Genomic DNA, 13,862 nt, shown 5'->3' with positions numbered 1-13,862 from the left:
ATAATCAAATGGAAACAGAGTTTTATAAAACCTGGGAGGAAGTGTATAATTGGTGGAATGTTAAAAAAGAGTTTTAATAATATATGAATAAATTTTAAAACATTTGAATTTATTAAATTAAATATATGATATATTGAAATTTTAAGGATAGTAGTATATTAATTTAAAGGATAAGGTTTTTTAGAGCGAGTAACCGATTTTAAATATTTCATTACATTGTTAGATTAAATACAAAGAAGTAGATTTTAAATTTATTTATTTATTTATTTATTACTTAGATTTGTATGCCGCCCCTCTCCGAAGACTCAGGGCGGCTCACAACACGTGGAAACAAATCATAAATAATCTGACAATTTAAAATATTTAAGATTTAAAAGACCCCATGTACTAACAGACATACACACAAGCATACCATATATAAATTAAACATGCCCAGGGGAAGATATTTCGGTTCCCCCATGCCTGACGGCAAAGGTGGGTTTTAAGGAGTTTACGGAAGGCAGGAAGAGTAGGGGCAGTTCTAATCTCCGGGGGGAGTTGGTTCCAGAGGGCCGGTGCCGCCACAGAGAAGGCTCTTCCCCTGGGGCCCGCCAACCGACATTGTTTAGTTGATGGGACCCGGAGAAGGCCCACTCTGTGGGACCTAATTGGTCGCTGGGATTCGTGCGGCAGGAGGCGGTCTCGGAGATATTCTGGTCCAATGCCATGAAGGGCTTTAAAGGTCATAACCAACACTTTGAATTGAGACCGGAAACTGATCGGCAGCCAATGCAGACTGCGGAGTGATGGTGAAACATGGACATACCTAGGTAAGCCCATGACTGCTCTCGCAGCTGCATTCTGCACGATCTGAAGTTTCCGAACACGTTTCAAAGGTAGCCCCATGTAGAGAGCATTACAGTAGTCGAACCTCGAGGTGCTGAGGGCATGAGTGACTGTGAGCAATGAGTCCCGGTCCAGATAGGGCCGCAACTGGTGCACCAGGCGAACCTGGGCAAACGCCCCCCTCGCCACAGCTGAGAGATGTTTTTCTAATGTGAGCTGTGGATCGAGGAGGACGCCCAAGTTGCGGACCCTCTCTGAGGGGGTCAATAATTCCCCCCCCAGGGTGATGGACGGACAGATGGGATTGTCCTTGGGAGGCAAAACCCACAGCCACTCCATCTTATCCGGGTTGAGCTTGAGTCTGTTGACACCCATCCAGGCCCCAACAGCCTCCAGGCACCGGCACATCACTTCCACCGCTTCGTTGACTGGGCATGGGGTGGAGATGTAAAGCTGGGTATCATCCGCATATTGATGATACCTCACCCCATGTCCTTGGATGATCTCGCCCAGCGGTTTCATGTAGATGTTGAATAGCAGGGGGCAGAGGACCGACCCCTGAGGCACCCCACAAGGGAGAAACCTAGGAGTCGACCTCTGACCCCCCACTAACACCAACTGCGACCGGCCAAAGAGGTAGGAGAACCACTGAAGAACAGTGCCTCCCACCCCCAACCCCTCCAGCCGGTGCAGAAGGATACCATGGTCGATGGTATCGAAAGCCGCTGAGAGGTCAAGGAGCACCAGGACAGAGGATAAACCCCTGTCCCGGGCCCGCCAGAGATCATCCATCAACGCGACCAAAGCGGTTTCCATGCTGTAACCGGGCCTGAAGCCCGACTGCTGGGGACCTAGATAATCGGCTTCTTCCAAGGACCGCTGGAGCTGGAGTGCCACCACCTTCTCGACAACCTTCCCCATAAAGGGAAGGTTGGAGACTGGACGATAGTTGTTAAGCACAGCTGGGTCCAGGGAGGGCTTCTTGAGGAGGGGGCGCACGAGCGCTTCTTTATAGAGTGATGGAAAAACTCCCCTCCCCAAGGAAGCGTTGGTAATCTCCTGGGCCCAGCTCCGCGTCACCTCCCTGCTGGCCGAAACCAACCAGGAGGGACACGGATCCAGTAAACAGGTGGCGGAACTCACAGCTCCAATGGCCTTGTCCACTTCATCAGGTGTCACCAGATCAAACTCTTCCCAGACAGGTGGACAAGTACGTGCCCCAGTCACCTCGACTGACTCGTTGTCAGTCGACTCTGTTTTACAATTGGAGTCAAGGTATAATTATATAGTATTGCAGTATTTTAAGAAATTTTAAGCATACGTTTCTTGTGTTTAATTAATTCACTTCAATTAGTTTAACTACATTATTAAAATGAAAATATAAAACCGAATGTCATATTTTAGTACAGTAGTATATTGATAAAACTTATGGATGTTAGAATTGACTTTAATTAAACGAAAATGGAAACATAGATATAGATGTTATAATATAGTAGTATATTATTAACTGTTTTTCTGTATTGATCTGATCATAGTTAGACTTTTTTTCTCTATTAGTTAGACTTCTATGATTAGTGGAGCAATGGTAGCTCCTTTAAATGTTAAATGTTGTTTCTATTGTTTTTCTTAAAGAAAAATCAATAAAAATATTTTAAAAAGAAAAAGAAATTGTCTGATGATGGCTGTTCCAGGAAAGTGGCTTGAATATACTGTATATATATAAATAACATGCTACAGAAACTGGAGCAAACAATGTATTTGTTTTAAAAATAGGAATGAAACAAGTCAGCTTTGTGGTTCCCATGGAAATCATCCCCAAACATCTTAAGAACAGGTAAAAGAAACAGGTGGACAGTCAACTTTTTCAACTTATGGACTACCACCAGTGTTCTGAAACCACTGAGGAGCAATGATTACATAAACGAGTGCACCAAGGTTAATTCAGTTCTGTTTCTCTTCACAACATTGCAGTTAACCTTATAATCAATTGATTTACAATTTTGAAATACTGTATTATTAATTAAATATGCATTAAGCAACAAAACTAAGTTTAAAATTATGCAGGAAATATTATTCTGGCCATCCTTGATTGCCCTGGATGATATTCCCAATTAAATTAACATGGCAGGTTTTTTTCAATAGCTTCCATAGCCTGAAGAGTAATGATTTTAGAAACCAATGTGGGAAAAGACACCTTGGAGCAAAGAATACGTAATTCTTATTTTGGGGGGGAAGGTTGTGTGTGTTTTTTTGCATCCAGGAGTTGTGCACATCACCTTAAGCTCATTGAATAAAACTGAGAGAAAGATCAAAAGAAGATAGGAATAGAAACAGTGACAAATGTAAGAGGATTACCAAAATCTAAAATAAAAGTGATCTTTTGCTTCAGGTCTTCAAACTTGGCAACTTTAACTTGGCTTGTGGATTTCAGCTCCCATATTATCATATTAGACCAGTGTTTCCCAACCTTGGCAACTTGAAGATATCTGGACTTCAACTCCCAGAATTCCCCAGCCAGCATTTGCTGGCTGGGGAATTCTGGGAGTTGAAGTCCAAATATCTTCAAGTTGCCAAGGTTGGGAAACATTGTATTAGACCAATGACGGGCCCCACCCGGTACGGATGGGATCGGTGATCCGTTAGCACTTTTTGATGGTTTCTGGCTGTGCGTGCACCCAACACGTGAGTGTGCACCCTCATGCGAGATTTTGCTTCTGCGCATGCCCGCACCGGCCTCAGAATCCCATACCGGTAGGAAAAAGTACGTGGAGCCCTTCGCTGTATTAGACACTTTGCCAGACTAGGCTTTTTATATACAGTGGTACCTCTACTTATGAACTTAATTCGTTCCGTGACCAGGTCCTTAAGTAGAAACATTCTTAAGTAGAAACAATTTTCCCCATAGGAATCAATGTAAAAGCAAATAATGTGTGCAAACCCATTAGGAAAGAACTAAAAGCTCAGAATTTGGGTGGGAGGAGGAGGAGGAGGAAGAAGGGGAGGAGGACAATTGCTGTCGAACGAAGAAGGTGAGGTGAGGGGAATTTAAAAAATCCAAAACTTTAAGGCTTTAAAAAATCCGGCCGGGGCCAAGCGCTCCCTTTTGCTTTTCTACACCCGGACGCTCTGGGAGGCAACCTCGCGCCAGGTGTGTGGGAGGCAGAGCGAGGGAGTCACCACATCGAAGTGGTTTATTCCCTCTCCAAGCGCCCAGAGAAAGGAAAATGCTTCGTTCGCTCTGGACTGCCAAAGCCTCCTTAAGCGCCACCGAAAGGTTCCTCTGGCAGCCCAGAAAAGCCCGAGATGGCCGGGATTAAAGGGGGAATGGCAGGAAACTGGCCGGGCCTTTGTGCCGCTCTCAAATTTCCTGGGAAATTTTTCCGGGGTTGGGTTCTTAAGTAGAAAATGGTTCTTAAGAAGGGGCAAAAAAAATCTTGAACACCCGGTTCTTATGTAGAAAAGTTCTTAAGTAGAGGCATTCTTAAGTAGAGATACCACTGTATATACAAGGGGTGGACAAAAAAATGGAAATAATTGACTTTTTGGCATCATGTTTGAACATGTTCAAAGCAATCAAAACTTGACATATTTTAATGTTTTTTAAATTCTGTTACTTGATATGTTTTTCTAAAGTACCTTTTTTTTTTACAGAAATTTAAGGAAATTAGTTATAACCTTTTAGAAATGGCAGACCTCTCAGACTTTCAAAGAGGCCAAATTGTTGGTGCTCGAATGGCAGGCGCTAGTGTAACACAAAGTGCCTGAATGTTTGGCGTTTCAAGAGGTCATGTCTCAAAAGTAATGACTGCTTTTGAAAGAGAAGGGAAAACGTCCTCAGCCAAACACAGGTCTGATCGAAAGTCGAAGTTGTCTGAGAGAGACCGTCGGACTCTAAAGCGAATTGTTAGAGCGGATCGCAAGACTGCAGCTCCTAAAATCACTGCAGAGCTCAATAGACACGTACAGAACCCAGTTTCCACAAAAACTGTTCAAAGGGAGCTTCACAAATCTGGATTCCAAATCTGGCTTTTCAAGGTGTTTCCATTCTTTTGTCCACCCCCTGCGCCGGGGGGGGGGGGCGCAGCAGGTAGAGTGCTGTACTGCAGGCCACTGAAGCTGACTGTAGATCTGAAGGTCAGCGGTTCAAATCTCATCACCGGCTCAAGTTTGACTCAGCCTTCCATCCTTCCGAGGTGGGCAAAATGAGGACCTGGATTGTGGGGGAAATATGCTGGCTCTGTTAAAAAGTGCTATTGCTAACATGTTGTAAGCCGCCCTGAGTCTAAGGAGAAGGGCGGCATAAAAATTGAATAAATAAATGAATGAATGAATGAATGAATGAATGAATAAAATGTTAATATGTTTCTGATTTGCCTTCTTTTTTCCCAATTGTGCTTTGAGAATTTGAAGATTATAAGCAAAGGATTCCAGGTGCCACCTTCCATCCTTTCTTACCATTTCAAATTCTCCTTTTCCTCTGTAAAACCTGATCCTGCCAGGGTGGCTGTAGTCTCGGACAGAAAGCCCACAAAGTAATTGCTGAAATGGAAGGAACTGGCACTCTCGTAAGCCCTGAGCCACCTGCACATAAGAAGAGATGAGAATTTAGAAACTCGTGAAATATTTGCACACCCGATTTTCCAAGAGACATTTAGGGCTCTATATGGAGACTTACCTGATTAAAGTACTCCTGGCATGCACAAGAAAGAAAAGAAGAGAAGTCAAACAGAAAACAAGTAAGAAATAAATCAATACACCGGTTAGAAGACTATTGTATGTATTGACAGTTTGCTAAAGTGACTGTGTGAATTTAGAAAGGAAAAAAAGCAAGGTTCTAGTTGCAACGCACTGACAACCCCTCACTCCACCCTGCAAAATATTTTGAAATAATAGATGAGGAAATAGGTGAAGATGAAAAAACAGATGGATTTAATGGCCCCAGATTTTCCCTTCATATTCTATATACCATGAAAGTTTAAAAGAAATTTGCATTTCATTTATCATAAGTCACACAGCCTTTAAATTATAGCCCTATTCCCTAAAGAGGCCAATTTTTCAAAAGGCAGACATGCATGCAAATGTTTAGTTACCTCTGGCCAAATTGTATGTTTCAATAAATCTCCTCAGTGAGTGGAAATTGTACATGAAACAAAATTAAGCATAACAGTCCTCTGCAAATTTAAGCACAAATTTACTATTTATATGGCATTACTTTACAGGTATAAAGGAAGAAAATAGCAAATATAATAGGTGCAAAAGTTGCATTCAGAATTTGTAATACTCCTTTGGTGGAAATAATAGCTTCCAAATATTCTTAGATCTCCTTTCGCTCATTACATGTGTGAGGTCTCCCCACAGAATCTACCCATAAATGTTTAATTCTGCTAAAGTGACATCTGTTTTTCAGCCATCTTCTCAGTAAAAATGTCTTTCGAATTTTACTAGTTAGAACATTAGAACAGGAACATTAGAACAGGAACTGTGATAGCATGATAAGAATAAAAATGTAATTGTTTGTGTCCACTGATTGTGCTTAGATTTTTGTCACCCCATCACAAATTGTCAACATTTGCTCTATGCAAGATATATAACATGTTTGCAGTGGAGGAATAGAGGCCCAGAATGGCTCCAAGGTAATAAGGCAAACCTATATATGCTGATAGGCCAAAGGTACCATAGGAGACACTAATGCATCAATCTATGCCTACAGGCCACAGGCAAGATTAAATATATTGACATAGACATATTGTGTTACATGATGAGCCCTCATGACTTAATGCAATATGCTACAAGATCACAATTTCTGGGTCACAAACATCTCTGACATGTTTATGTTTATGTTTATTTAGATTTGTATGCCGCCCCTCTCCGCAGACATAATCTTGAAAGAAATCTCATATCACAATGTTCCCAACAAAATGACAGAACGAATGGTCTGGTGACTGGTGAGATATAGACAATAGTTATGTAAATGTCCAGAATTGTGAATGAGATGCCTGATTAGAGAAGAACCCAACTGATAGCATCTAAGTCATATTACCTGCTTCTGCGCTTCCTGTCAGGAGGGATGTTATCCCAATGAGAGAACACAAGGGAGGAGAGAGAGAGAAGGGTTAAACAAGTTGGTAGAAAGAGAGAAAAAAGAAGTTCATTAAGTCATTCTGAATTATGGTTTTCTGAAAAAGCACCTCCTGAGAAAGTTAACTACCTGCCGGAAAAGTAAAAGGTGAAAGATTTATACGATCTTCTTATGTGTTGTGATTAGCTCTGGCCCAGCTCCTGCCCCAAGGACTGTGGATGTGGAGGAGACATCCACATGCTGCAGGCCTGTTTTGCCCCCCCCCCCCGGTGTAATCTGATGATGAAGGCTCCTCTGACCAAGAAGACATGAGTGACAGGGAGGAGGAGAGTGGGGCAGACAGCTCAGAAGGAGATCAATTATCTAGCTCCTCCTTGGATTCAGAACAAGAGTTAATGATACAGCCACGCATGTGGAGAGCGATGCATAGGCAACAACAACTGAGAGATTATTATCAAAGAAAATGAGGCCACCTGTGGTTGGGTGGGGCTGTGGTAATTAGTGAGGCTGCTATAAAGAGCAGTCTGTGGGTTTGGCCATTGTGGAGGATTATCTGATTGTTGTGTTTCGTGACTGATTTACTAACTTTGACCTTTTGTGTGCTGATTTTTCCCCGCTTTGAAACTAAACCAGAGCAAAGTGTGTTTTACTTTGTGAAAGAAGAAGGACTGAGAATTACCTCACAGCTGCAAGCTAAGTATCACAGAACTGATAAGGGACTTGTACAAATTACCAGTTTGTTTGGAGACGAGTGCTCTTTGCTATACCAAAAGAGGGCTTGGTTTAAGTTAATTTTCATTATAAAGAACGTTGTTTTGAATTTTCAAATGTGTGTGTGTCTGAAATTTGTACCTGTGAATTTTTGGGAGGAGTCTACCAGAGAGCCCGACAGAACAGCATTGATGGGAGTTGGAATTCAACCAATTCTGAACAGCCACAATTCCTTACTCCTGCATTAAAAGGTCTCAATATTCCTTGGATTTTCTGTTTCATGTAATGTAGGATTGCACAACATTCAAGAATCAGAACTACAAGCTTGAATATGGTTCTTATCCTCTTTTTTTCACGATAAGATAAACAAGATTTAGAAATAAATGATAAAATCCAAGTCCTACAATTTAATTGTAGGAAATTCCAAATGGATTTGCTGTAGTCTTGAGTCTTCACATAGATAAATGCTCAGCTCTGTACCACAGAACTATATATAATCTGATGATGAAAGTACAATATAAGCCATTAAGACGAGAGAGAGAGAGAGAGAGAGAGAGGTTTTCTTTGTCCTAATCAACTTAATGTATTTTTTGCCTGAGGAAGCACCGTGGCAAATGGTGCTTCCCTCAAGTCATTTTTCACTTTTGAGACACAATATCGGGCAAGAATCACTACTTGATGGTGAAGAGAAATGCTAAATTAAACAGCTAACAATCTGCTGATTTCTTTCTTCATCAGACCCAGGATCAGCTGCCTGAGGCACTATCCCAATCTGTCTAATAAAAGATAGTACATCATCATTTAAGCACATGATGACACCCTATTAAAATCATTCTGACAGTCAGAGGCCTTTCAGAACATACTGGCATAGAACCACAACACTCCTTAAGCAGTATTTTTTAGAATGAAAGTCTGGGAGAATTAAAATGGGCTGCTATTTCTGAACTTTCCATGCAGAGGTAGCGATCTGCATAAAAATAAGCTGACATTTCAAGGTCCTAGCTGCATAGTTGATTCTACTCCATTGCCTTTCATCCAGTGCTGGATGAAAAGAAATCATAAAGCCAATCCCAAAATAAGTCAAGGGAATATTAAAAGTCCTTTAAAAAATATGAAACCCAAAATGTATCTTGCCACACCTAAAAATCCACAGGTATTGCCGGAAGAGGATGGACGGAGCCATTAACTTAGGTAAGAAACTTCAAAACATTTCATTCTTATATTTCTCAGGTTTTTTTTTCTTTTCTAAAGTTTTAATTCAGATTTGGTGTTTGAAAGATAAAGGAGCCCTGCTGGCAAGCTTCCTTAACAAATTCATTTCCAGCTGTGGAGTCTCAGAACATCAATTCAAATCAAGGCACTTACTTCCTGAGCTGCCTGTAGCTGTAGAGGGGTATGAAGTACGAGAAGAGATAGGGAGCCACGCAGGTGGACATTATGAGGCACACAAGGCAGAGGAAGAAGCTCAGAAAGACCTTCTGAAACCAGGAGAAAGTCTATGTGGAAAGAACCAAAACCAATCATTATGTAATGAGCATCCTCTGTATGAATTCCAGTCATGGTAGTTTTTCATTCACATGCATCTCCATCAGCTACAAAGCACTCCCCACCGTTTTATTTATAATCCCATGCACAGATGCAAAAACCTTGATCTGATTCACTGGATTTCCTTCCAAAATTTATCTATCTATCTATCTATCTATCTATCTATCTATCTATCTATCTATCTATCTATCTATCTATTGAATTTGTATGCCGCCCCTCTCCGAAGACTCGGGGCGGCTAACAACAGTAATAAAACAATGTACAATAATAATCCAATAAATACTAAAAATGATTTAAAAACCCATTAATATAAAAAACTAAACATACATACAGACATACCACACATGAAATTGTAAAGGCCCAGGGGGAAAGAGCATCTCAATTCCCCCATGCCTGGCGGCAGAGGTGGGTTTTAAGGAACTTACGAAAGGCAAGGAGGGTGGGGGCAATTCTAATCTCTGGGTGGAGTTGGTTCCAGAGCGCCGGGGCCGCCACAGAGAAGGCTCTTCCCCTGGGTCCCACCAAGCGGCATTGTTTGGTTGACGGGACCCGGAGAAGACCCACTCTGTGGGACCTAACCGGTCGCTGGGATTCGTGCAGCAGAAGGCGGTCCCGGAGATAATCTGGTCCGGTGCCATGAAGGGCTTTAAAGGTCATAACCAACACTTTGAATTGTGACCGGAAACTGATCAGCAACCAATGCAGACTGCGGACTGTTGGTTAAGCTCCAGTAGAAGGAGGATATTACTGAAGACTTGGGAAGACAATATTAATTGCCTTTAAATTAAATTTCAGTGCAATTGCAAAATTATAGAAACTAATAATATAAATAAAATAAAAACTGAGTGCTGCTATCATGGCCTGTGGGAATGACTTTGGGAGATGAGGGGTAGAAATGTTGTCTAGGGCAGGAGTCTCCAACCTTGCAACTTTTAAGACTTGTGGACTTCAACTCTCAGAATTCCTCAGCCAGCAAAGTTGCCGAGGTTGGAGACCCCTGGTCTAGGGAATAATCAGATAAAAGGGAGAGTGAGCCCACAGCTGAGAAACGGGCAGAGAAAATAACTTAAGAAAGGATCTGTCCTAATTTATCAGGTGGTAAAGAAAGACAGTGGAAGATCTGTACCTTGCGACTTGCAAGACCTTCCGACTTGCAAGATTCTGTTTAAAAAAAAGCTTACAATAACGTAGTGTTGGCTCATCTTGTGTGTTTCCCATCTGCTCTACTTGGGTGGCCAATAATTGTCTAGAGATACTCTAATGATGGAATTGGCATGTAAATAAGATTTAATTATATTTTAAATAAGTTCACTTCCATTTAATTGTGAACTTCTTTCTTTCCTACTTTTTAGTTCCCACCCACCAGAGTTTTGCAATTGGGCCCTTAGCAAGTCACTCAAAGATTGAATGCATCCCTCCCCACTCTTCCCCAAAAGGTGGTACAATCCACTCTTAATGGAATGAGCCACATCAAGCTGGGAGAGGGTGAGGTAGAGGAAGGGTTGCCCTTTGGAGAAATACTTCATTGAATTTTTGGAATAGAGTTCAACATTCCACTTCATAATTTCTCCTCTACATAAGAAAGACTGAAATATGTAGGTAGAACGCTATCCAACTACTGAGTAAAAATATGGCTGCTTCTGTTTTGGCCAATAAAAGAAAATAAATGATCCGTTCATTCATAAACATAGTTTCTATAAAAAAATAGAGGCCCTTCATTCTCCATGGTCCAAACTTTTCCAACTATGAGTCTAAAGAGTAAAGAACTCTGTCGTGCCCTGATCGTTTGCAGCTCCAGGAAGTCTGGAGAAAAATGCCCAAGCTGAATGTGTCACTATTAATAAATCTTCAAAGTTGAAATGTAGCCCATCCTTTCCCCACCAACCAGAACTTGCCCACCACAATCAATAATAGACATTAAAGCACACTCACTATTTTCCTGCTCTCTACTGCCTGAAGATAGGTGCGAAAGCGGAACCAGGGTCCGAAAATCACAGTTCCGACAAAGTAGATATACCCCATGAACTCAACTGGGGAAGGAATGGTTGCTACTTCGCCCCGGTCTAGATCGAAGCCCAATGACACAGCCTTCATTGCCACAATCATCTGGGCACCTAGTGGTAGAAATGAGAGAGAGGGTCAATGCTGACATTCTTAACAAGTACCGGTATCTTAAATAATTTGTTAGCATAGAATTACTAGTAGGGCTGGGCTCCTACCCAGATTGGGGGGGGGACGCAGTGGGGTAGCGAAAATGGAGCTCCACCCCAGAGCACCCAATTTGCACTGAAAGAAGTTGAAAGAAATGCAGGGCGTCCTGTATAAGCCATGCCCATAGTGTGGTAGTAAAAATTTTGGTAGCCCTTCACTGGTTACTATCACAAATTAAATTTTTTTAGTCCAGCAAAGATGTTCCGATCCAATGGGTTATACAAATGGAAGTTCGTACATAAGAAAAGTATTCTTTCTAATAACAACTCAGTTTATAAGACTTGATAGAATTTTCTAGCTATAAAGCTATGAAAGCTACACACACTGAACAGTACTTTAAGCTTTTGGAAAGGCAGCACGTTCTTTCAATACATAGATTTTCGGATTCACCTTATCACAAAACAGAAGATACGTGCAGAAGGAGATCTGTCACTTACCTCTCATCTTATGCCAACTCACAGTGTCCACCATATGCATCTCTCTATAAAGGAGGAGGGAAAAGCAGGAAACAAAAAAAATCACACCATTATCTTTGGATATCAGTCCTTTGCTATCTTTTCTTTTATAAGATCCAGATAAGTTTCAAAATCCTCCTCTTGCTGAACTTTCCAATAAAAAGGAATACAGTGATCCCTCGTTTTTCGCTGGGGATGCGTTCCAAGACCACCCGTGATAAACGTATTTCCGTGAAATAGAGGAAAGATATTTTTTAATGTACAGTGTTCCCTCGATTTTTGCGGGTTCGAACTTCGCGAATAGCCTATACCACGGTTTTTCAAAAAATATTAATTAAAAAATACTTCGCGGGTTTTTTCCTATACCACGGTTTTTCCCACCCAATGACGTCATATGTCATCGCCAAACTAATAACTTTTGCAAATAAATAACACAAAAAAATATTGTTAATAAATAATTATGTTTATAAATATCAGGATCACTAAGTGTCTTATTCAATGGTGAGTACCAGTAAGAATGGTGAGTAAATGATTGTTAAGGGAATGGGAAATGGTAATTTAGGGGTTTAAAGTGTTAAGGGAAGGCTTGTGATACTGTCCATAGCCAAAAATGTTGTATTTACTTCCGCATCTCTACTTCGCGGAAATTCGACTTTCGCGGGCGGTCTCGGAACGCATCCCCTGCGGAAATTGAGGGAACACTGTATTTAACAAGTATTTGGACTTTTAAAACCCACCCTTTGCATTAAACAGTCATTCTATAATGTTTCTCAGCTGGAACTACATGTGATAGCCTACCAGTTTCTTTAATAGAGTACAGGAGTACTGCAGAAGAATTTTATGAATTTTTAATGGATTTAAGCCCCCTTTGAAAACCCGTGAATAGCGAATCTGTGAAAGATGAACCGTGAAGTAGCGAGAGATTACTATACACTCATGTCAAAGGGCTGGGTGACTAGAAATGCACCCGATTCCAGGAATTACCATATTTTTCGGACTATAACACTCATTGTTATATAAGACGCACCAAGATTTCGAACAGATAAGAAAAAAAAGTGTTGTCCTCCCAGGCCCCCAGGAGCACTCTTCAGGCCTCCCAAACCTTCTGCATGCCCCGTTTTTCACAAAAATGGAGCCATTTTTCCCAATTTTTGCAAAAAACAGGGTGCACATAAGGTTTGGAAGGCTGTAGAGTGTTTCTAGGGGCTGGGGAGAAGCAAAACCGCCATTTTTCACAAAAACGGGGGCATTTTTTTGCCTCTCCCTAGCCCGCAGAAGCATTGTACAGACCTCCCAAACCCTTTTCACACCCCTTGTTTTGTGAAAAACAGGCCCATGTTTTGCAAAAATGGAACATGGGGGTGGGGCTTTAGAAGGCCAAAAATGGCTGTATTTGGTGTATAAGACGTACCAACATTTCCACCTTCTTTTCCACCCCCACCCCCCGCATGGTCCCAGGCCTCACTGAAGCATCCGGACTTCCGGTAGGCCCATTGGACTGTTTTTCACCATCCCCAGGGTTCAGGAGACTTACCTGAAGCCTAAGGAGAACAAAAACGGCTAAAAAGAAGGCCAAAAATCTGCTGCAGCTGACATAAAGCAATGCCTCGCGTGCCCTCACATATGACTCCATCTGCCACCTATGGCACACATGCCATTGGTTTGTCATCATTATTTTATCTCCTCTCCGTCAACTGCACGCTGCATTTTAACCAAACTTGGCTACTTATTGTGCCTTCCAAACCCCAAAGAAATCAGGCTAAAAGAAGGCCAAAAATCTGCTGCAGCTGACATAAAGCAATGCCTCGCGTGCCCTCACATATGACTCCATCTGCCACCTATGGCACACATGCCATTGGTTTGTCATCATTATTTTATCTCCTCTCCGTCAACTGCACGCTGCATTTTAACCAAACTTGGCTACTTATTGTGCCTTCCAAACCCCAAAGAAATCAGGACATTCAACCAACAAGAATGCTTATTAGTATGAATACTGGTTTCAAGATATTTTAAATGTTGGGTCTTTCAGATTTGGA

The 13,862-nt window shown here is 41.7% G+C and overlaps 1 protein-coding gene across 5 annotated transcripts in view; it reads right to left on the bottom strand.

Annotated features, from left to right (window-relative positions):
• PORCN (porcupine O-acyltransferase) overlaps positions 1 to 13,862 on the bottom strand; it is a 298,654-nt gene that overhangs the window by 15,245 nt on the left and 269,547 nt on the right. For 3 of the 5 annotated variants that reach the window (XM_070741230.1, XM_070741233.1, XM_070741229.1), the window contains exons 4-7: positions 11,809 to 11,852; positions 11,093 to 11,274; positions 8,981 to 9,111; positions 5,281 to 5,406 (exon numbers count right to left, since the gene is read on the bottom strand). In XM_070741230.1, coding sequence (XP_070597331.1) covers positions 5,281 to 5,406; positions 8,981 to 9,111; positions 11,093 to 11,274; positions 11,809 to 11,852 — 483 coding nt within the window. The remainder of the gene's footprint in view (positions 1 to 5,280; positions 5,407 to 8,980; positions 9,112 to 11,092; positions 11,275 to 11,808; positions 11,853 to 13,862) is intronic. The other 2 variants (XM_070741232.1, XM_070741231.1) reach the window with 1 other exon arrangement.

Source organism: Erythrolamprus reginae, chromosome 2, assembly GCF_031021105.1.
Source record: "Erythrolamprus reginae isolate rEryReg1 chromosome 2, rEryReg1.hap1, whole genome shotgun sequence".
NCBI lineage: Eukaryota > Metazoa > Chordata > Lepidosauria > Squamata > Dipsadidae > Erythrolamprus > Erythrolamprus reginae.
This window is presented reverse-complemented; position numbering and strand designations above follow the sequence as displayed.